Source organism: Canis lupus, chromosome 4 (genome assembly GCF_003254725.2).
Source record: "Canis lupus dingo isolate Sandy chromosome 4, ASM325472v2, whole genome shotgun sequence".
In the NCBI taxonomy this organism is placed as follows: domain Eukaryota; kingdom Metazoa; phylum Chordata; class Mammalia; order Carnivora; family Canidae; genus Canis; species Canis lupus.
In genome coordinates, this window is record NC_064246.1 from 52,172,945 (window position 1) to 52,197,203 (window position 24,259).

General features: G+C 42.1%; 1 protein-coding gene across 8 annotated transcripts in view; it reads left to right on the forward strand.

The window, feature by feature from the left end:
* EBF1 (EBF transcription factor 1) overlaps nucleotides 1–23,587 on the forward strand; it is a 386,065-nt gene extending 362,478 nt beyond the window's left edge. For 4 of the 8 annotated variants that reach the window (XM_025434483.3, XM_025434484.3, XM_025434485.3 and 1 more), the window contains exons 12-17: nucleotides 6,456–6,521; nucleotides 7,504–7,681; nucleotides 8,354–8,533; nucleotides 12,327–12,521; nucleotides 12,852–12,920; nucleotides 21,554–23,587. In XM_025434483.3, the coding sequence (XP_025290268.3) occupies nucleotides 6,456–6,521; nucleotides 7,504–7,681; nucleotides 8,354–8,533; nucleotides 12,327–12,521; nucleotides 12,852–12,919 (687 nt within the window). In that variant the 3' untranslated portion in view covers nucleotide 12,920; nucleotides 21,554–23,587. The remainder of the gene's footprint in view (nucleotides 1–6,455; nucleotides 6,522–7,503; nucleotides 7,682–8,353; nucleotides 8,534–12,326; nucleotides 12,522–12,851; nucleotides 12,921–21,553) is intronic. The other 4 variants (XM_025434487.3, XM_025434488.3, XM_049109194.1 and 1 more) reach the window with 1 other exon arrangement.
* The last annotated feature ends 672 nt before the right edge of the window (nucleotides 23,588–24,259 follow it).

Below are 24,259 nucleotides of genomic sequence, written 5' to 3' on the forward strand. Positions count from 1 at the left end.
ACAGAAACATGTTTAATTACATCCATGCTAAATGTAAGTGACTCCTCTCAGTCATAGGGCTTCTGAGTAAAGAGCGCTTCAAATGTGACACTAAAGGTTCCTAATGATCTGCGGTCAGTTCTCTTTCAAGAATTCATATTACCAGAAAAATGAAGAATTTGAGGAATGTCTCAGAGGACTGGAAACTAAAGAGCACTCAAGTATTATTTTGGTTTGTTTTACTCCTTCCCTCCAGCCCTCATTATATGACTTTTTATAATGCAGAGTCCGCCATTGTAGAATTTTCCATTTGGCTGAATAAACATGAAGGACTTCGGGATGTAAAACCATCTTCCACATATATCGCCTCTTGATACAACTAGTATTTATTGTTTTGTACGTCTAGCTCTGCGGGAAATGGGCTGCAAGGAACTTCCAATTAGGTTTTCAGCTTTCAGGTGTTCTGATCAGCCGTGTCACCCAGACTTTCAGAAGGAAGCAGGGAAAGAGCTAGAACTCAGAGGCTAGTGAGCTGGGTATGCTGTTCAAAATCTGGACCCTTTGATAAACTCTGGAGCGAGGAGGCACATGAAATTCATGCTGATTCCATTGATGGGTGCTTATCTCTTCTAAACCAGGAGTGATCGTACCACTCCACTTCATTTAATGTTGCTGATATTCGGGCCCATTGCCTCTTGAATCCCCTGATAGAGCAAAGCAGATTGGTGATAGATGGGTATCAGGCAAATGTGCAGTGACAGAAAGTTATTGTTCTTTCTCAGAAACCACCCAAGTCAACTTGAAGTTGCAGTTTAGCCTCTGTTTTCTTCTATATCCTGCAAAACACTTCCCGCCTGAGCGAGCATAAAGCCAAGCAAAGATTGTCCTCCTAAATTGCTGAAGTATCCTTGGGCTTTAATTTTATGGGGGGGGGGTTCCCAGAGATTCAAATCTGATGCAGAAATTTAAAATTAATGTTGGGTTGGTAAAGGGGCATTCCTCTGGCTTTATGAGTTGCTCTGAAAGAAGGAAAGTTCAGTTCATATCCTCTGCTCATTTTGGTTTGAATCACTCAAAACACTGAACTAGGTTTATAAATGGACTCCAAATTGGACAGTTAGACAATCTAGAAGGCTAGAGATGACCAGTGAATATGAGCTTATTGCCTACACATTTGAGGGCAGACACTGAAAGAGAAGATTCACGTGGAAGGGGAAAAGTCCCCAGAGATTCTACTGTCATGAACCCAAAGGAAAGATGAATTACCCATATCTGCATATCAGACATTATATGCCTGGCTCCCAAGACTGTACAAATACCTAAGTATTTCTAAGGGTCTAAGAGTACAGTTAATAAAAAGCTAATGTACATCAGGACCAACCTCATGTTGCTAGCAGCCTATAACTTGAGATAATGTCTGTACCCAACATGATTCATTATATTAATCACAAAATTAAAATGTAAGCACAAGCCAGCAGGACTAAAAGAGCAAATTCATAAAAGAAAAAAAGGTGGCATAAAAAACCCCCACAGTGAGCAAGACTTGACCTTGGGGAATTTATATATTGGATTAAAAGGTCTGGAGCCAAATGGAACACCAAATTTAAGTCTTCTGCTTTTATAAACCAGGACAAATATATGCCTTTGTCATTTCATCATATAAATCAAGCATGTACTTTTAAAAATCAGAAACCATCTTAGAATAAACTTTTCAATGAAAATTTCTCAAGGCCTGTGCTTTTCTGGACATTGTGCTAGGGGCTTAGAGAAGTGATCAAATATTCATGGCCTCAAAGGGCCTACAGTCTTTACAGAGAGTGAAGACTTACATAGTTAAAGCCAGAGCAAAATGATCCCACAGCCATCTACTGCTGTGCTGTGCTGTGCTGGATGGGACAGTCAGCACTGTTCTCAGAGGAATGAGAGAGATTAGAAGCTGTGGTGAAGAGGAATTCGTTCTGATAGAACAGTGTCATTCTCAAGAGCTTGGGCTGTGATGTCTAACACTTGAGTTAGGCAGTGGTCAGTTGTGTGGACACAGGGAAAGTTGGCTGACCTCTCTGAGTTCTTAGTTTCCTCATCTGCCAAAACGGTGGTGTGGACAGCACCGTAAGAGGCTCTCTGTGAAGACTGATGAGTTAATGTTCCACTTTCCACAAATGACAGTAATTTTTATCATTAAGCAAACCATCATCACCACCTTTATCACCAGGCTTTGGAGGATGAGAAGGCATTATAAATGGGCACAGATTGAAGCCAGCATTCCAAATAAAGAAAAGGTGAAAGGAATGAAGGCCTGGAGATGGGAAAGAGCCAACATTTTGCTTCTAGGCTAGAGAGGACTAGCTAGACAAGAATAGAGAGCCATTCTTCAGATGTGTAGGGAGAGGAGATTGGATAGAGAGGGTAGGACCAGATGATAGGGAGAATCTTCTGTAATGCCCATTGATCCCTGTACCTTAATTCTAAGTAGATAATATGCCTTGAAAAGTGCTGGAGAGTAATACCAGTTTGTTGACTGCTGGGGCAACAAGAAGCTCAAACATAATTTGTTAATTGATGGGGTTGCAACATAGAAAGTACAGATGAATCTTCCTTCCTTATTTCTAGTCCATTCAACATCTTTATTATAAAGGCTCTGAAACATAAGTAAAAACCTATAACAATTAGCCTTGAACTGTTTCTCTTGGAGTTGGGTTTCCCCAGTGTTCCTGTAGAATCTATATAGCTTATCCCCTTTTTTCTTTGCAGAACCTCACTCACATTATTATCAGCCAATGGTCATAACAGGATAGGGGAAACAAGGTTTTAACTATGAGAGAAAATAGATTGGTGAAAGTTGTTGTTTTTAAAGAGTAAAAATTTTTTTGCCTCTTTAAGAGAGGAGATCCAGGGGCATGAAAATAAAAATACTGACTCAGGATGTAGATTGGAAAACAAGCATTAGCCTTATAAGGAGACTCTGGGGCTTTTCAATATTTAGGATACTAGTATTTGTCTTCTTTATTCCCTACTGGGATATTTTTTAATCTAAGGATAGGATTAATTATCTTAGAAGAATCTAATCTCTGCCTTCATCTTTTAAACTGCAAACAGGGAGATGTTTTAAACATTATGAAAAGAAGAGAAAATCTCTCCTGACAAATAAATGCCTTGAAAAATTAGATATTAGTACTAGTCAAGTGCTCTTTCTTTTCAGAAATATTAAAATTGTATATTAGCATGGAAGAATCCTTATACTATACTCCCTTCTAATGCCACAAAAAATAAGACTTTAGGAACAATTTCAGAGACAAAAGATTATATTAAACATCCAGTTCTTCCCCTTATGGGAAATTTCTTTCTTTCTTTCTTTCTTTCTTTTTTTTTTAACATCCCAGGCTCAATCATTTCCTAATGTGAAATTACAGATTTTTCAAATTATCATATAAAACTGCGAAAAAATTACACTTGTGACCACAGAAGAGATAGCATACACTATCAATTTGATTTTAAAAGGCATACATCTTTTATACTACCTGTCATTTTTATAATGCCTTTTACAAATTTAATCAATACATTTTAACATTCTATATACTTTAAGTGCAATATACAATAAATATTCAAGTTTCATCTTAAACATGCTTTAGCCTTTAAATTGTTAAAACTGCAGTGCCCTTTCAATCTACTTACATAATGTCATAAAATATACATTTCAAGGTAAATGAAGTCAGCTACTTCAATTTAGTCCCTCAAACTGGTAGTAAATGAGAGGTTAACACTATGGTGCCAAACCCATTATTGAGTAAATTTAGCACCTTGGACAGCTCTGTAAAATCTTTATTGCTTTCCTGACCTGCTCGTCATGTTCTGTCTGTGTGTTCAGTGGCTCTCAGCTCTGATTGAAAGGCAATATATTAGATCCCCAACACAAACACGCTTGGGGGCTAGTTCACTGGGAGCAGTAATGACATGGAGGTGAGAGCAATTTTCTGGTCACCAAAATCCAAGCACCTTCCAGGTCCGTTGCACTAACTCATAGAGGACCCAGAAATTTCCTTTTCCCTTCCCATTTGCAGAAATAACTAATAGAAGCTGAATCACACTGGCAAAACTGAATCAAATGTGGGCTGTCCCTTAAACCCCAAAGTTGATACTGCAGTAAAGGACATTTTTAAGTGGGCAAGATATCATTTAAGGAAATCACTCTCAGGACAAGAAATCCAGGTTCACTCACCACAAGACTGCTGGTCTGAAGTGATACTGGGCTACAGACCCACCTATGGCGATGTGCCTAGTGGGAAAGCATGACCTAGCTCCTTGGATGGAAGAAGGATGTAACTTTATGAAGCAAGATTCACATGTTTCATTTTCAAAGGATTAATGGTGGTTAGAGCTCTGAGTATTGAACAAGCAGAAAAAGAAACAATTGGATTGTGTCATTGGAAAACTTTATCGTCAAAAATATATGAGAATTATGAGAATAAAATGTATAGCATATAGTGGTAGTTGGATTTTTTTCAGATTTATGAAAACTTCAAAGATCTTGGAGCTTATTTTGAACTTCCCTCCTCCCTGGTTCTGTGAAATTAATTAAAATAAGCACTGCTCAGAGTCCTCAAAGATGGTGTTCCAAGACTGAAATTCACAAGTGCAGCTTCCAACTGCACCTCATCTTGCCTTTGACAAACAGGAGGCTTGTTTTCTTCCTAAAATGAAAAGAAAGAAAAATACCTTCTCTGCCAAACCCAAACACTGGCATAAATATTTATTTGGAGATATAAATGAATGTAGACCCAGAGAAGTCAAATCTTAGTAAATAAACTAACTTGATCCTATTTTGTTTTAATCTTTCCTAAGAGCCAGATAAAGCCATGAGGTTTTAGTGAAAGCAGCACAGGCCGAATTTGATATGGGGATAGGGTTTAGTGTGACCATACCATAGTAAATTATTAACTGCTGTGGTCAGACAATACTGCAAACAAAAAGTGGTAAATTATCTTGTAGCTTGCATTTAAAAATAAAGAAATTATTTCAGATGTATTGATTCAAACTCCATTGATTATATAATGCTTTTCACTCCTTATATGAAAAATAACTGAACTGTTTTATAAATGGGGTTTAGCAACTTAAGGCAAGCATAAATGTTTATTGAGAACTGAAAACCCCTCTCTCTCATTTTTGAATTTAGGACATTATATATGTCATAAGTAGTTATTGCAGTATGACAACTATTTTATCTTATATTATAGAAAATTTAAAATTGAAAAATGCTAATATGTATCTAAAAGCTTGTCATTTCAAGAGTTGTTCAAGGATTTTTGAAGAGGCTATGGTGACAGCAAAATGAATGTAATTACATCCCTATTTTCTGATCAGCGTCTACAGTATACGAAAATCGAATAGCACTGCTTCTCCATGCAGAAATCTATTGTGTAAAATATTTAAAGTTAAACTTCTTTTTGCAACTTTACCCACAGCAAAAAAAAAAAAAAATATTATAAAGGTATCTTTTTACAAATCACCTCTGATAATCATGCCATACCTTTATGTTTGATTCTCTGATAAGCCTCCATTTTACAAGCTTAACTTTCCTCTTCCTCTTCCAGTTAGGGCAGACAATTAGGGCAGAATGAAGAGAGAACGACTTCTTTTAGTTGAAGGAAAAAATTACCACCACACACACTTTTGTAGAGTGCACTATTTATTAGAAATAAGCATGCAAGCTAAAAATGGAAGCCTACCTAAATGAAAAGAGGGAGACATTTTTTTTTCTTCAACTGGAATGAAAAGCAGGGCATATATCTAGGATGAGAATGAATGAACAAATGTGAAAAATGACAAACAATACTGAAATAGCAAAGAATTGCTATAAAAGAAACAGACTCTGCCAGTCATGAAAATTGGTGCTTCCGGGGGCAGGAGAATCCTTTTGTAAGAGCCTCTGACAAACAGCACATTGCCTCAGAAATGTGGATTTACTCCATCACTCCCTTATATCATGGCTCTGCCACACAAGGGAGATAAACAAAAGAAGTTTAATGCTACATGCTTCTAGTAGCCAAAGATTGATTGGAAATCCCTCGAAAATGACCTGTCTGATAAGGTCATGGTTCCTGGAATAAGCAATTAAGTACTAAATAAACACATCTTAAGGATTCATAACATGCACTGAATGACATCGATTGTAGTAATCTAGTAAATGACCTCGCAATTGTATTCAGCAATAAACATATGAGTGCTTTATCGTGCCTATGGCAGACTATTGAGTGATGTATTTTATCTTGCAGTGCCAATGATGCTCACCTTTTGACTCAATTAAGTGTGTATGTGAACAGGGATAAATTGGCGATTTAACACCATTCTGGGGTTCCCCAAGCTACTGCCTCTAAAGCAGTGCGTTAGCAAAGCATGGCCAGGGGGAACTGGAACGTGATCTTGTGAAAAGATAACAACTGGCCTTCACTAGAGGATTGTGTCTGCTTTTCTCTTGACAGGAAGTAATCCTCAAAAGGGCCGCAGACCTGGTGGAGGCGCTGTATGGGATGCCACACAACAACCAGGTGAGCATTACTGGCTCTCGAACCGGTGTGGGCTTCCACATTCCATTGACGATCTTGGATTCCTTATTGTGCTGAAAAAAGATGAAAAATATGAAAGCCACTTGCATGAGTTCAGTGTCATCCGGCCATGTCAGGCTATTCAGTTCTTCTCTCTTATTTTGTAAATCTTTTATTATCTTTGGTATGAAATCATTTTCCTTACGAGAAAAGGTACTCTATTTAAAATGAATCTTCCGTGGGAATGGACTTCCTAATTGAGGAAGAGAGTTACTGATGTTTTACTTCATTCCTCTCAGGTTTTCAAGCAAATTTAGGACGAAAAGGGGGGTTGGATTTCTTCTCCTAAAACGTATAATAAGGCCTGAATAGAATTGTCTGCTCCTATTCACAGAGCAACTCTATGTATATGATTCAGATTGCTCTGGAAACTATGAGTCTGAGCGACCATTCACTCCTTTTTCTGTGTCACTTGAATCAGTGTCCAAGGGACTCAATTCCACTGATAATTGGGGACGCAGGTAGTCATCTACAACCTGCCTTTAACTTTAGCAGGGGAGATGAGCTGCAGCCTGTGTGTGTGTGTGTGTGTGTGTGTGTGTGTGTGTAGAACACCAGTGCTCCTGTGTGTTACTGGCAGCAAAGGGAGACCCCAGGCTGCTGTCATATGCAGTGAGGGATGGCTAAGACAATGACCCTTCAAAGCCAGACGAACAAGGTTATGTGGCCCAGCTCTGTACTTAATTAGGTGACTGTCTTTAAGTGAGCTCTCGTGTCTCTCTGAGCCTCAGTTCCCCTATTTGTGATATGTGCCCAATGGTGATAAGACTTGTCCCAGGTTTGCTGAGAGGTTGCAGAAGTTAACACAGTTAAACCACTGAAAGCCCTGAGCACCGTGCCTGGCAGATAATAAACACTGGAAAAGATGGTTTTCCTGGGCGTATGGCTAGGGGTGGCTAAAAGGGGTATTCCTTTTACTTTGCAGGAAATTATTCTGAAGAGAGCAGCTGACATCGCAGAGGCCCTGTACAGTGTCCCTCGCAACCACAGCCAGCTCCCGGCCCTCACTAACACCTCGGTCCACGCAGGGATGATGGGCGTGAATTCCTTCAGTGGACAACTGGCTGTCAATGTCTCCGAAGCATCGCAGGCCACCAATCAGGGTCAGGAGCCTGTTTCCTCCCTCCCTATTTCCCTGCCTCTTCCCAACCTCAGGCTTCTCCACACAGCCCCGTACCGCCCACCCCCCCATCACCATATATTTGGCACAAAACAGTTTTTATTGAAAAACAGGGTTTTTTTTTTTTCTTTCCAAATGGGGAGATTTCCTAGTTTGTGTGTATCAAATATTGCTGTGGAATTTGGTTTAGAGCTATCACGCCCTGCCGTGTGGTCTCAGAGGCTAGAAGGGATGCATGCACTTAGCCATCTCTCCATTTGACTTTTCCCCATAAAGCACGAATGACAGATCGCAAAGAGGGTTGGAATTAAAGTTCTGAGGGGCCAAAGCACATCATCCTCGCCCAGGGAATAGGAACCTGTTAACTCCAGGGTACATCTCTTAGATTGGGATTTATTTCTGCTCCAAAATGATAATTTATAGGTCCTGCATTGCCACTTCTCACGGCCCTGCTAAGTATTTATGATCTCCTAAGAAATGTGTGTTTTGCTCGCTTCCCATTTTAATCACAGAGCTAGCGCCACCAACCCACGCACATGAATCACCCAACCCCTTCCCTCTGGGCTGCCGCGGCGGGACAAGAAACGGAGACCTTGCTCTCCCTCAGCCTTCCTGGATTGCCGCCCTCACCCCTGGTTTTGCCCCCATCGCTCAGGTTTCACCCGCAACTCCAGCAGCGTGTCACCGCACGGGTACGTGCCGAGCACCACCCCGCAGCAGACCAACTATAACTCCGTGAGCACGAGCATGAACGGATACGGCACGGCTGCCATGTCCAACTTGGGCGGCTCCCCAACTTTCCTCAATGGCTCAGCTGCCAACTCGCCCTATGCCAGTAAGTAGAGATGTGGGTCCTGCCTTTCCGCATGCTTTTGCCCCAAGAGCTGGCCCTGTGGCCGGCGTGTGGCCCCACTGTGCAGGTCTCCTCAGCCTCAGGGCCCCCACCAGGGGATGCGACTGAAGGTGACATTTGTCTTCTGCAGAAATCTGTGCCCTCCCTTGCTCACCTTCCCCATCCTAAAGTCTCCCTGGTCTTCAGAACTTTGCTAAAAGCCTAAAGAGCGGTAGGATGTCATCGCTGGAACCCAAGCTTCGAGTCAGAGTGGAGATGGCTTTGACTCCTGCTCCCTACCAGTTCCTGACTGGAACTTGGCCTGGTGCAAGTTCTCTCCCTCCAAGCCTCAGTTTGCTCATCTGTAAAATGGGGAGGAGAACTAACACCCACCCCAACCAGTTGTTGTGAGACTTTGATAAAATAATGTATGGAATGAGCTTGCCTTAATGTCTGGCCCACAAGACGCACAGTCAGTAAATCTCAATCACCGTGATGACAGAGTGATCCTAAGTGGTGCTGCTCGTGTAGCATTGGCAAAACAGGCTAAAACTTAAAATGTCTCCCTTTAGGAATAGGATTCCTTTTTTCTTTTCTTTTTTTTTTTTAAACGCTTGAAGTTCTTTTCCCTTTGTACTTGATATGTACTAAAAACCAAACAACAGCAACATCAAAAAACAACAACAACAAAAAATTTTATTTTTTCCAAAAATCTGTCAAGATGAAAAAAACACATACATAAGAAAAAAATATTCTTTTTGGTGCATTGTCCTTGCCTTAAAGAAGTTTAGTTTAAGGAACTTTTTGGTACAACATTCAGGTTGCACCTAAAGAACCTCAGGGAACTAGCATCTTTACATATAAATGTCCTGGGCTGCGTCTCTACAATCTCTCCATCTCCCTCTGGGGATTTTTACACAGATAACCAAGTTTATCTTGGACAGTGTGGGGTAACTCTTCTGTTTTGTAAAATGAGGCCAAACTCTTAGACATTCGTGGAATGATAGAAGATGTGTTGTTAAATGAAAGAACACTCACAATTTTTTTTTAAAGAGTCGTGGCTAAGAAACCCTAAAAACTATGCTGTCTCTAATGGTGGAAATATGAAATGTTCTAATCTTTGAAAGAGGAAAGATCATTGTTGGCCTTTGAGAAAGGTTATTTCTGAAAGTAATACTTAAGGCCTTTTACTTTCTTGGTGAATTTTTATGCTCAGTGTGTGCTAACTTTCATATTTCCACTTTATCTGTTTGGAATAGCAGCTTGTTGTACCTTTAGAATTCCCCCAAATAATCTGCATACATTAGGTCTGCCTGTTCCAGTCAATGAGACCAGTTTCAGGAATTTGATTCATTGAAAGACTGTTTCTCATAGATCTATCATTTCAGTGTTCTCCCATCTACTCAATCAGAAAATGTTTCAATCATGACCTGAAAATTAAAAGGTGGCATTCTTAATTAAATCAATAAACTAATTGCTATATGGTAGCAATTTAATTTAGGGGCTTGGATTGCTGTCTTCCCAAGCCCTTGCAGACACCCACCAACTTCAGCCTGAGATTGCATCTGTCAGACTGTGAAACTTCCAACATTTAATTTCCATTAATTGATTTCCTCAGTGCTCACAAATATAGTATTAAATTCTCAAATAGGCTCTCAGATGGGACGGTTTTATCTGCATAAATGCAAATAAAACAATAAACACAAAGCCCAGCTGATTTGAATTTTTGCCTCCATAATATTTAATTATTCATAAACCACTCATGTTGAAAAATTCCGAACAGAATAAAAAATAAAATAAGACATTGCACTGGTGAACACACTTTGTGGTGTGGTGGCTGATAACTAATAATGTTATAACAAATGGAGCTGCTTGACTATATTTCAGCCTTTCCTCTGTGAACCACCCCCCTCAAACTCCCCACCTCTAAATACACATAATGATCGCATTTGCCAACGAGATTAATTGCCTTCCTCAGTGAACCAGCAGGATTTCAAGTCTACGAATATTTAAAAATCAAACCTCCAGTGCAGGAGTTTTGCAATTTAAATGGGTGTTATTATTGAGCGTATTTTCACATTTACAAATCCTAAGAGATGTATAAAAATGCTGGCCTCATTAAAAGAAAAAGTACAGTTTAGAACATGTTGGTGAAAACTCCAAGGATGGCGGCCCAGTGTTCTGCTCTGTCAAGCATTTGGTGCCTTTGGATTGTGCAGTGCTGAGGGCTGATTCCAAGGGGTCATTTCCCTCTGATGGCAGTTGCTGCCCAGATGGATTTGATTCCCACTTCCCTCTTTCTGCAGCCAGTAGGCCAAGGGAAGGCCAGCCCCCTACATAGCAATTTAGACTCTGGTGGGCTCATGGGAAGGGGGTCCTTTCCCCCGGTGATTGTTTCCTTTGTAGGGTAGTGTAGTGGAAAGGACACTGGATTTGAGTCTGGTTCCTGGCTTCATCACATTCTGCCTCTGGCCCTTGGGCATGTCACTAAACTATTTTCTGAGTCTCAGCTTGTTCAGCTTGCTCAGGTGTAAAAAGGATGTAATAGGCCTCAACTTAGGGTTGCTTTGACAGTGACATAAGATGAAAAAGGCATGAAGATTCTTGTGAATGATAAAGCCATATGAAATGTTTATTACATAATGGGAAAAATAATACAGTAGAAGGAAGTACTTAGGATTTGAATTAAATGCCTGAAAGTCACTGGGCAGGATTCATATTTTTCCCAGAGATGGAGGAAATAGGTGAGTGTATGAAAATACTGCTCGCAAGAGGAGAGGACTCACTGTGCACAAAGTCTCTGTCTCCTGAAGTAACCATGACATTATTAGCAACTAACGAAATATGAATGGCCAGGCTGAAAGAACTGTGGTTGGTAGAGAATGTGCCTCCACCAAACTCATATCTCCAAGCAACTAGGTTTTCCTCCCTCCATGAATTGCCAAAATTCTCCCATCATTGGTAATCCACATCCTCACTACTACTAGACTGTGAGTATTTACTAAAAAGCTCCTATCCTACTGCTTATTAATTCACAAGTATTCGTGTACAGCTCTACAGGGGATAGAAAGAATTTGGAACTTTGACTCGTCGTTCTGCATTATCCACAAATATTGCCTGTGGCAGTCTATTTACCCACCTGGCCTCCTACCTACCTATATCTGTGTGTGTGAGACATTCAGGTACAGTTGTATCCTTAAGAAACTCGTAGCTTCATGGGGAGAACAGGAACACATACACACCACCATCTGCCAGTGCTTTAATTTGGAATCCTGGCATTGACTTCAACCTACCCTTCTTCCTCACACCTCTCATTCCATCTGTGACCACACTGTCTCAGGCTGGCCTCCTCCTGCCTCTGATATTACCAGCCCCTTTGCTAGAGTCTTAGTTTAGGTCCCACCCAGAATGCTTCCCTTGACACCTCCCCCACGAAGCCTTCTTTGCTTCTTTTCTCTGCCTCTGCAGAGTTTGCCATGCTCACCTTTGTTGTTGTTTCATGCTACTCTATCCCTTTGAGAGCACTTTTGTTATGTGGCCTGGGATGCCCCAGTGCCTAGCACACTGCCTGGCACATAGTAGGCCCACAATAATCACATAAAAGATCACCACCAACAAGAGGTGGCATGTGCCAAGTACCAAGTGATGAAAGCAGATAAGATCCCAAGAGTTCAGAGAAGGCTCATGCTGGAAGGGTGGCCTGAGCCGGGTGGCTGGGTGAAGGACAGGGCTGAGCCACCTCATCTCAGGATGCCAGGAGAGGTGCTGATTTCTCCTCTCCTGTTGCCCCATTCAGTCGTGCCATCCAGTCCCACCATGGCCTCCTCCACAAGCCTCCCCTCCAACTGCAGCAGCTCCTCGGGCATCTTCTCCTTCTCACCAGCCAACATGGTCTCAGCCGTGAAACAGAAGAGTGCTTTTGCGCCAGTTGTCAGACCCCAGACCTCCCCGCCTCCCACCTGCACCAGCACCAATGGGAACAGCCTGCAAGGTAAGCCCCACCCAGGCCCCCCAGGATGCCCGGACTTCACCCTCCCAGGGCCTGAGGCAGATGCATCACTGGTGTGAGGGATCCACCTTGGGCTGGCCTGCTTCTCTCTGCCCTCCTTCTGTTTGTTCCTTTGTGTTCACTCTCCTTGGCCCTGGCCCCCAGGCCCCTGGCCCCGCACATCCCTTCTCAGCTGGAGTTGCCTGAGCTGTCCTCTTTCCAATGCCAACAATTCTGCTCAGGCCTGGGATTTGCTTGAGAATACTATTTCCACTTACTAATATCATCATTTCTCTTTTCTCCTCTTTCATTCCCTGTGGTCGCCATAATCAGACCAGTCTTTTGTGGACTCTAGCAAGTTCTCCACTGCAGGGTCTCTCCCGGGACTGGCCTTCTCCTGAAGTAGGTCACTCAACCTTCCCTTCCTGTTGCCTGTGTTGGAGTGAACGTGTGTGGGGCTGATGATGTGGAGTGGGTGAGCCATGGCCTGACCGGGAAGCCCTGAGGTTAACACTGGAGACCAAAGTCCCAAGACTGACTTCTGGGAACCAGAAACCCCAAGTTGAGACTAGAGCATCCTGGTTCATATTAAAATTGTTCCATTTTTGTCTCCATCATGGAGTATGGAAAATAAGAGTCACCAAGAATTGAGGTGACCTCTCTATTCATTGAGGAAAAATAACCCCACCCTATTAAAATGGGTCCACTGTGTCTTACATTCTTCTCATGTGCTGACACTGTTGACCTGCACAAGCTCATTCATCCCCCATAGCAGTACTGTGTGTTGGGCATTTGAAGCCCTACTTTCCAGATGAGAACACCCAGGTCAGGGAGGTTATGATAGGGCTTGACTTCCCGCAGTAGCTTGTGGCCAAACCTGGCTTCAGACTCCTGAGCTCAAAAATTCATCTCCTCTTTCCGTCTCCCAAGCACTGTCTGACTCAGAGGGGGTAAAAGGGATGCATCCAGGATTCCTAAGCCAGCTGGCAGGGAAATAAGATCAATAAAATAATCAGCTACCATTTATTTAGCACCGAACCATGTGTCAGGCACTGTGCTCAGCACTGAGCATGCTTTATCTTATTTAATCCTCATAGCTTCCTAGTGAAATATGAGGATATTATGATCTCCATTGTACAGATGATGAAACTGAAGCTTAAGGAGAGGAAATACCTGCCTGTAGGCATAGCCCATAAATGGTGGAGATGAATGTCAACCCCAGCAGGGTCTGTGCCCCTCACCCCTCAGCCTGCATGGTTCCCCACAGTGCCTTCCCTCAATGGTCATCATGCCGTCTTCTCTGGTAGAGAAGGGGGGCGGGAGAGTGGCAGATCCATCTGGGATTTCTCGGCCCTGCCTCTTATATGTATATTATGTATTGTATGTACATGTATGTATATTTTGTTATTTATACAGAGTACACATGTACTCTGCACCAGACACCTTACGTTGATATAACCTTATATTGATTCTTCCAAAGAAGAATGCTCTTCCCTCTCTATAGATGGGAAAATTCAGGCCCAGTTTCAAGGTCACACAGCTGCTACTGACAGAGCCAAAAGTGAACCCAAACTGTGTGATTCCAGGACCTGAGCTCCTGATTGCTCTGACTTTCTGACTCCAGACAGGCTCTGCTAAACATTCTGCAGAAACCTGCTGGCAAATCTACCCAGCACAGCCAGTCATGCCTAGTATGACCTGCCTATGTCCCTCCCTTGAAGAGCGTTGGCAAAGCCATCTGAGAAGGCAGAGGAGAATAATCTGAGTTGCACTGCAAGCAATATTACTCACAACGGGTCCCGCCCGCCTCCATGAAGGGAGCCACCCAGTCATACAAATCTGACTCTTTTTCAGCTAATGGTGCTTTGTCACCCTCAGTACACCTCTGACTGGCAAACTGAGGATAGCTTACAATGAGTTTAAATAAAGATAACACACAGGGAAGCAGAAATCTGCCGTACTTGAGCTGCCTATCACAACCCTCATTAAAACATAGATTTGCTATCAAAATAAGGTAGAATAGGGTTTGTAATCAAGAGTGGGGAGGCGGTGCTTGAGAAGAAAAGGCCCGCAGTGACTTCAGCAGGCAGTCCTTTTGCAAGGCCCAGTGTCTTTGCCTGCATTTGGACCCCTGGGTGGGGGGGGTTGGGGGGGGGTTGCAGGAAGGGCTGAAAATAGGGACTTAGCCCAGGCTGTAGAATGTCCTAGATTCAGGGAATATCTAGTGGTGGTGGTGGTGGTGGTGGTGGTGTGGTGGTGTGTGTGTGTGTGTGTGTGTGTGTGTTTACGCGCACGCATGCATGTGTACACACACGCCAGCAGGTGCTCTTAAGTAATAATAAAATGGCTTCAAAACAGGGACTCATACAAAATTTGTTCATTTGTCACCCGGGGCATTTCTTTCTTTTTTTTTTTTTTTTGTAAATGAACTAGATTTTATTTATTTATTTATTTATTTATTTATTTATTTATTTATTTATGTATTCATGATAGACACAGAGAGAGAGAGGCAGAGACACAGGCAGAGGGAGAAGCAGGCTCCATGCAGGGAGCCTGATGTGGGACTTAATCCCAGGACTCCAGGATCGCGCCCTGGGCCAAAGGCAGGCGCTAAACTGCTGAGCCACCCAGGGATCCCCCTCACCCGGGGCATTTCTAACCCAAGTCTGCACAGGTTCTGAAAGTACAGGGACAGTTCCCCTCTGTTCTGACCAGAAACCGAATCGCCACCTCTCCATCACATTTCTCACGTGCAGCTGCACAGTGGGAAGGGTTCAAGGTGAAAAATTTAGGAACACACTTTGTGCTCGATCTGCTATTGTGGATGACGTTGCCCTTTCCTTCTAATGGAGCATGTGTCCAGGAGATTCTTTCTGATGCCTTTTTTTTTTTCCCTCCAATATGTTCATGTACCAAACATCTCTACCTTTGAGAGGTGGCCGGGCGGGGGGTGAGAGAGGTATGAGTAGAGAAATTAAAGTTGCAATAACTGACACCGTTTTCCTGTAAACTGTCTCGTCTGTCTTCCTGCCCACTGCATGCCCAGCCACCACCCCCAGCAGGTAGGGCCCACATACCTGGAATTGCACCTTGGCCCTCTATCCACATCCCTGCAGCCTATGGTGCATTCCATCATTGCTTCCAGGGAGCTCCTGCCTGGCCTTGGATTCTCCCCTGAAGAAAGGGACATTGGAACTCCTAGACCTGTAACTAAAGAATGACCTCATTATTGAGGACATGGGTGACCTATAGGAGGCGAGTGGGGGGGTGCGGGGTGGGGTGGAGGGGCTCCTCTTCCTTCTTCCTTCCGTTTTTCATTGTCACAGTAATTCCATTTGGATCCACCTAGTTCATAACTGTGGTCATTAAGACAGGGCAAGTGACAAAGGAAGACATTGGCTTAAGCAAATGGACTGTATGAACAAACTCAGAGGTGACACGTTTAGGCTGTTTGAGTGTTTTGTTTTTTTTAAAGATTTTATTTATTTATTCATGAGAGGCACAGAGAGAGAGAGAGAGAGAGAGAGAGAGAGAGAGAGAGAGGGAGGCAGAGACACAGGCAGAGGGAGAAGCAGGCTCCATGCAGGGAGCCTGATGTGGCCTTGATCCTGGGACTCCAGGATTCATGCCTTGGGGTGAAGGCAGGTGCTAAACCGCTGAGCCACCCAGGGATCCCAAGGGTTTTAAAGACCTGTGTACCTCCAACTGCCACTCTACTAATTTTACATCATTCTGGGTTTTTTTTTTAGCCAACTCCTTAAAGGCCTTTTTCCCAGAAGCCCTGTCTTGGCCCCCTCTAGTCACTTCATAGATGTTTATTCCCCAATGAACATGCATTGCAATCTCACATGATGGTGATGATGATGGTCACAGCTACTAACACAGGAGGGCTTGTTCCCAGCTTGACTTCTGCATTATCTCATTCCCAACCTGTAGGCTATTTGTTGTCACCATTGTATAGATGGAGAAATCAAGCCTTAGAGCCAAATGAGGATGGCTCATTCAGAGTTCCACAGCTGGCAAATTGAGAGATCCTGGGTTAAAACCCAAGTGGACTGATTACTATGTTAAGCCCCAGTGCTATATGGCCATACTGTCATCAAGCCACTGGGGTAGGCCATGTGAACTACAAAATCCTGGCCTTAAAATCTTTCCCTGTATTAAAGGAAATGCAACAGTGGAGAGACTGGGTGCCCGCCTGTGGAAGTTCAGAGGAGGAAAGATTAGGGAGAAGTTAAAATAGCCTCGTGGTGAATGCTGCCAATGAACTGGACCTTGGATGAAGGGCAAGAAGGATTCAGGAAGAGGGAGATGGGGAGGGGCTTTCGAAGCAGAGGATTAAAGATACCTGGAGCCAAGGAGTAATGTGCAGTAACCAGCAAGTCACTTGGCATCCTGGGATACCGAAGTGGGGATAAGGTTGAACAAGGGAGTCCTTACTTGGAAGCCATAAATTCCATTCTGTACATATATTTTATAATTCACAAGTTCTACTGCGGTTCTGACTGGCTTTTCTCTCCCAGATAGAAAAAACCTTGGACAAATTACTGTATGTCTGAGAAATTTTGGGGGGATAAAGCAACTCTTATCTCAGCACTTTTGGAGTCTCACTAGATATGCTTTTTTTTTTTTAAAAATTAATCTTGTGGTCAAGCAAATCTAGAAAGTGGCACTTACTGAATCCCAGTCTTGGAGAGTCACAATGCACCTAAGTTTATTAAAAGCTCTGAGACATCCTACAGTTAAGCAAAAAAAAAAAAAAAAAAAAAAAAAGAGGACTGTTCCATTTAGTTCTCTAAATTTATTTGCTCAAAGAACTCTTTTGTGAATGTTAAGACCAATTAACTGCCCATGAAAAACTTTGGAAAATGTGGCCATATTTTGGATTTAAAGAGATAATGCAGAGACATCTTCCATTCCTATCTAGGTAAAGTCATTGATAAATACTGATCCTGATTCCCCAGGTGTGTTCTATTTTCATAGGTCAAAGACTTGAGTGACCCACTATGCTCAGCCACTGTCCTGGAGACGTCCTCTCTCTTCTCCGAAAGCTTATACCCCCTACAGCATGGATTCTATGCAATTTCAGGCCTCAGAGGACTTCATTAATCAAGAGAGAGGCAGCCCCAAGGAGGCTGTCAGTATGCCATTGGACCTCCCCACAGTGTAGTGATTTTAAACCCTAACCATGTCCTGGACAGTCCCTGCAACGAAAAGTTAAAAACAAAAGACCAGTGTGATTTCTTTCTTTCTTTTTTTTTTTTTTTTTAAAGATTGCATTTATTTGAGAGGCACGAACAGGGGGAGGGGCAGGCTCCCCACTGAGCAGGGAGCCGGGTGTAGGGCTTGATCCCAGGACCCTAGGATCATGACCTGAGTTGCAGGCACAGGCCTAACTGACTGAGCCACCCCTCCCCCCCCAGACCAGCGTGATTTCACAGAAATTGTACTCACACACTGATTTTTTTTCTCACCTCACCTTGTTGAAGCTCGGGCGGGCTGGCTGGCCCCACCCGACTCTAGATGTCACGCAGTCCAGGGGTGATCTTGTGGAATTGTCTTTTGCTCTGTGCACATGCTCAGTTTGTGCAAGATCTTCCCCCCCATTCTGTCTCTGATTAGCTCATAATTCTTACACACATATGGTGGTTCGAGGAAGACCATATTCTACCCTCTCACTCCAAACTCTCCCAGCTCGGCCAAACTTTTCATTTTGGCTTTGTTCTTATCAAAATGTGAAAACCATAATGCAAAATGCATGGCCTTTCAAGCCAATAGTTTCTGACCTTCTGTCAGAGATCGTGATCATCCAGCTGCTGGGGAAGATGGCAGAGCCACCTCGATCTTACGATGTCTTGTGATGTTTGGCATATCTTGCTCTCTGAGAGTGTTGTGTCCTCATGGAAATCTTCATGGCCCCTACTTGGGCAAATCAGTGTGCTAGCGGCATTTCTGGAACATTCCAAGCCTCAAACACCATCTCTCTCACCCACATAAGTAATCTTGAGGATTGCAGCACAGATACAAGAAAAACAGCTCCTAAAAACCCAGGAGCTTTCCCGCAGTCATGCAGTGGAGATTACATTATAAAAAGGCCTCTTTAGAGGTGTAGCAACTCACAGGCTGAAAACTAAAATTTATTTATCAGGAAGTATTCTGTGACTGGAGTTTAGGAAGTCGCAGATGAGACTTAAGGAACTGTGACCCCGGTGTTTTATGCAGAGTTCTGGGTGTAGGTACGAATGGGCCTTCTTCTGGAGAGAGATTCCATGATTTCCATTAGACTCTAAGAGAAGTCTGAGGACCAACAAAGGGAAGGTAGGAAAGTATGGGTAGATCAAAGCCACCCCCTAGGTACCCTCAGATGTGTCTGTTTGCATGTTTTTAATTTCAATTATTTGCTAAGATGTATAAACCGGGCTCGGTTGTATTTTTAAAAATGCACGTCTCCATCATCTTTTTTTTTTTTTTTCCATCATCTCTTGAAAGAATTCAGATCTGGTGGTTGTGAGCAGGCATTTCTGCGCGGCAGCTTTTTCTTTTCTTTTCTAAAGAAAGCATGCCCTTGGCAGAGTCACCTCAATTCCTATCAGGGCACTATGCTCACTTATGTTCTCCATCTGGGCTCTCAGGGCATTAGAGTTTGCAACCCCTATATTCCAGATTGAGAAGCACTGTTAGCTATGAACTAGCACATCACTTAATTTTGCTTTACTATTTTTAATGGGGACCTAGTGGAGGTTTAATCTAATTAATCTAGCACATTATTCAGGTACAAAACACTGCTAGATTTTTTTTTTCCTGGCCATCCAGAATTTTAAAAAAATCCCAATATTTTTAGGGTCCAATTAATAAATGGCTGGTTCCACTGACCAAATTAGCAGGAAGTTTGTCAGTTCTCTGCTTTGCCTCATATTGACACTGCCTGAGCTGTACCCAATAGTCCAAGAGGGGACTGCCCTTTAATGTCAGGCGTACAAAGTAGATTTTGGTGAAGGGCAGAGCTAGGGCTTGCTTCTCTTGCCAAAGGTTTAGAACTCCCACAGAAAGGCCTGTCTTTAATAAGGGTGCCGGGGACCCACCTCCAGCCTAGATGAAAGATCTTTAGGGAGGCAGAGCCATGCTGAGCTGTCACAGTGCAAAGACCCCCTGCCCCCTTGCCTTTGGAGCTACAGCATCTTGAATTCTCCTGTTAAGACTTGGGTTGAAAATCTGAGCTCCCCATTTCCGTCAGATCTAGGGCTCACTTGAATCTTAAGGGGGACTGCTTTTCCAACTGATCCCGAATCTTTGGGGGTTTAAGTTGGTCTGCGTTTGGCAAGAGACACTTCCTGTTTCTAAGAAAAATGGCTTATGAGGGCTTACGAAAAAGACTCCAGGAGCTTTTGGACTGCGAAAGGGCTCTTGCAAAACAACATTTGGATGATTTACGTGTACATGAATCAGAAACATGTGGATTAAATTTCCCTGTGAATACAGATGGGTTTAAAAATTAACGGAAAAAGTGTTTGGCAAAATACATTTTTTAATTGAATTTAAAATGCTGGGGGTGGGGGAGGGGAAGCAGGAGGGTTGGGGGGGCTGGCAGGGCTCTGAGCCTTAACTAGCCTCCCTGTGTCTGCAGCAGCATCTGTGGTACTTGGGGTTTGCTTAAAAAACACGCACATTCTTCTGGACGTGAGAGTTAGGACACGAAGAGGGCCACTTTCTAGACTCAGTCATCACTGACAAGAACATCAATTTAAATTTAGAATTGCCAATAAAAAGAAAGCAATGCCTTTCTCTCTCCTCTTTGGAAGCAAAGATGGCCACTTCTTGCTTCTAATGTACGCATTGCTTTTCCCTCAACATATTTCAAAGTTCCCATACTATTTTAACTTTCTTACAGACGTCCCTTCATTTCTCATGCTCATCATTCAATGGGTGGTGCCTATTGATTGAAGAGGAAGCACAGCTCAGAGAGGTTAAACCATCAGCACAAGGTCACACAGCTAGTCTAGCAGCAGAAGGGATGGATTAAAAGTAATAGCAGCTAACCTCTATGAGGTCTTTACTCGGAGCTGCACCTCACATATGTTATTTTATTTAATTCTCCAACAACCTTAAAAATACCACTGGCCTTCCAAATATCCTTAACTGCATTTTCTAGCTGAGGAAGTGGAGGTTCAAGGAAAAAGGTTAACTACCTTGGGGTGGGGGGCGTGGGTGTAATGAGCACAGCATATTCAGAAAGCAGGAAAGTCAGAGGTGGAAGGCTGGCCTATTGGAGTCGCTGCTTTTCTAAATACCACTGTGTGCGGCCTCCTAACTCAACCCTTTGAAAGATTTTTTTGATTACCCCAGGATCTTACCCCAGCTTTCCTAGGCTGTAATTTTCTAGGAACGTGGTCAGATCATTCCAGAACCTTGAGTGAAGCAGTGGTATAGGAGACATCCTGCAGTTTCTTGCAAACCTGTCTTCCCCTCCCGCTTCATACATTATCCCTGCTTCTTTGCCCAGGGAACAAGGCTCCCGGTGCTCCCTTCTCCCAGGCAGGAGGATTGAAAGGACGGCAGGATTCCTTCATGCAAATACAGAGCACAGAGCCATGTTTTTTGTTTTTGCTTTTGTTTTTGTTTTTTCGTAGAACTAGCTGGCATTTGGGATGAACCAGTTCTTTTATTTTGTATGATGGAAGTGAAGGGGAGGGGAAACAAAGAGTGACAAATTGCAAATTCTTACTATTTTGCAAGATTTGGGGGCTGCAGCTTTCCCAGCGGCATTCAAACTATGCAACTTTCCAGTTACATTTTTAAAATTGAAATCAGACTTGGAGGATGTTTAGCATCTTCTGTCCCATTAAAGACACATACACAGGCTGATATATTATCATTCTTAATAAAGTACATGTACATTTTATAACAAAAACTCATTCCAGGGAAGATGAGAGGACATTATTCAGCCAACAGTGTTGTGTGGGTGGTTCCCCCCCCCTGTTTTTCTCAGTGAGAATCTTGGATGCAAAACCATTGACTTTCATCTTCTCTTTCCACAGCGATATCTGGCATGATTGTCCCTCCTATGTGAAAGAATTGCCTTGAAGAATTTTATTAATGAAGAGGTTGGATTCTGCTACAGAGAGTAATCTGATACAAGTCCCCAAGTGGAACTTTTAACTCAGGCCTTTTTAAGAGGAATCACAATAACTGCAGATTTTTAAACAAACAATATCACCGACCTTGCAAATACTGAAATTGGAAGGGATCTGCAAGTGCAGAGTGTTGGTTAAAAGTTGTACCTCCCGAGTATTTGGGGGATATATTTATTCTGTGTTGATAAAAGCAAATCCACTTTTTCTTTTACTTTCTTTTTTTTTAAAGCTTAACTCTGCAATCATTGGTCTTTTATAAACCATAAAGCTGTATACAAGGGACACTATAAATAAGACTCCATGTTTTAATTTATGATGTTTTTAAAGCTGTGTAAAGGGAGAATGAAGTGGTGATATTTACAAAAAAGTTAAAAAGAATAAAAAAGAAAAAAAAAAAAAAAGCTTGTATGGGACAGAATAGGAATGCCAGTTAGATTTTTTTAGAAAACTAAGGGTCGGCTTTTGCGCCTTAAAGCATATCAAATGGTAGTTAGCTCAGACAGTGCATTTTCAATATCTAACTTAACACGCCATCCCTTAGCAGTGCAAGCTTATTTCTCTCTTTTGTATTGTTGTCTTAAGTAACTGTGTAAATAAATGCAGCCTGGAAAGTTAAAAAGTGATGTAAGTGATCACATTTTTCCCTTCTACTCAAAAATCCAGTGCCTCTAGACAGATTGTTGAAACTGCGTATTGAAACCTGGTATCATTCTCTCTTTCACTTGTGTCAACTTCTTCTGAAGCCGATGGCCTCTTGAGAGCTTGATGGCGCACATACTGTGTGAGAATCTCCTATGAGACTTCATGGAACAGGGTCCAGGCACAGAATTCCACATTAAGCCCTCCAGTTACCAAGCCAAAATCCCACTTTCACACCGCCATTTGCAAGTTTAAAGTTTACTCATCCTAAATGCTGATTCCTACCAATCCTCCACAAGCTGACAGAAGCAACATGGCAGGTATTTCAGATTTCCCATTGGAGATAACGCGCCTCTCTTGGTGACCCTTACCATTTGTAACATAATAGATTAGAGCGACAGGTTAAGTGCTTTGGAATTAAGAGTAAAAGGAAAACTGGGAGAAAGGAGAAGAAGGTTGAGAGCTCCAAAACATAGTTTTCTGTTCTATGGAATTTTTGCTCTCATCATCTGGGAAGTGTTCTTAAAAGTAAGAATAAATAGCAAAGATGCAGCAAAGCTCGGAGGATGCATTTGCCTGATATTTTTTCCTTTGCTGTTGTGTTTTTGTATGTAGTTATAAATACTGTAGATTTTTTGTGATTTTTGCCAAAGTCGTTGTTCTATTTATACATTTTAATGTCTTAAGACAGTTTTTCAATATCACAAAAAAGATTTTACTGCATATTTTGCAAAGAAAAAAAAAGCTCACTACCTTTAGCTTGCACATACTTGCGAAGTTAATTAAAAGGCTTTTTGTTTTAAAGGGGATTTTGTAAAATATCCATATAAATAATGTATTTATCTTTGGAATTTGTACATTGCTTTCCCCTTCTTCCTTTTCCTCCCACTCCCAGTTTATTTTATTGTGTATGTTTGCTATGTGAAAAGTGCGTATTTGTTTGGTCACCTACAGTTGTATTAGCTGTTTCAATGTGATTTTTAAACATTTCATTTATAGTTATTTTTAGTTTTGTTTTAAACCATGCTTCAATTTTTTTATTTCCACCCAAAAGCCATTGTCTATTTTTGTATTATTTGTAAGTTAAGAAGTTTTTTCCAATATATGGCAAAAAAAAAAAATAGTAGCATATTATTCTTGTAGCATTTAGTTCTGTAGATTAAAAAAATGTATCCTTTGCTTTGGAAGCTTACAGAAAAAAAAAACTAATGCTGTTTTACTCTATTAATATGCATGGAATCTCTCCCTTTGGAGTGACGCATTTTGTGCATTAAATTTGGGGGAGAAACTTCATAGAAATCAATGAACATACTTTCTTTCTTAAGTCTGCTTGTATATTTCCTCTGTCTTTCACATAAATATAAACCAGCAGATTGGATGCCTTAACAATGCAAATCATATTCATTTCACTTGTACATTGTAACTGTGCACCAGAATTGTCAGTCATCACTAACATTCTAAGAAAAAAGAAAAAGAAAAAAGAAAAAAAAAACAAAGAAATGGAAAAGCACAAAAGAACTGTTTTGTTACCTTAAGACAATGTAACTTTTTCTAGTAGAGCAAGAAATTTACAACAATGCTGCAACTGTGCATGCCCCCATATGGATTTTGCAATGGTTTTCACTAGACTGGCGGAGTGCGATTTTTATGGGTTGGGGCGGGTGGGGGATGGGAGTTGTGGGAGGGAAGGGAGGGGAGGAAAGCTGATTTTTCAAGGTGAGAAATAATAATAATGATGATTAATAATAATAAAGAAAACTGGAAAATGTAAGCAAGGTGGACGCATTGCTTCTCGGTACTCAGAAAGGTTGTCTGAATTCGTGTGGTAAGCGCTGGCCTGAAGATGTATACAATTTAAAGCCATATTTTGTCTGGTGAGCCCATTAACCGTTTGTGAAGGAATGGTCAGCCGGCGAGGTGTCCGGCTCAGACCCTGACAACAAAACGCCACCCGTCTGTCAGCCATGTGTA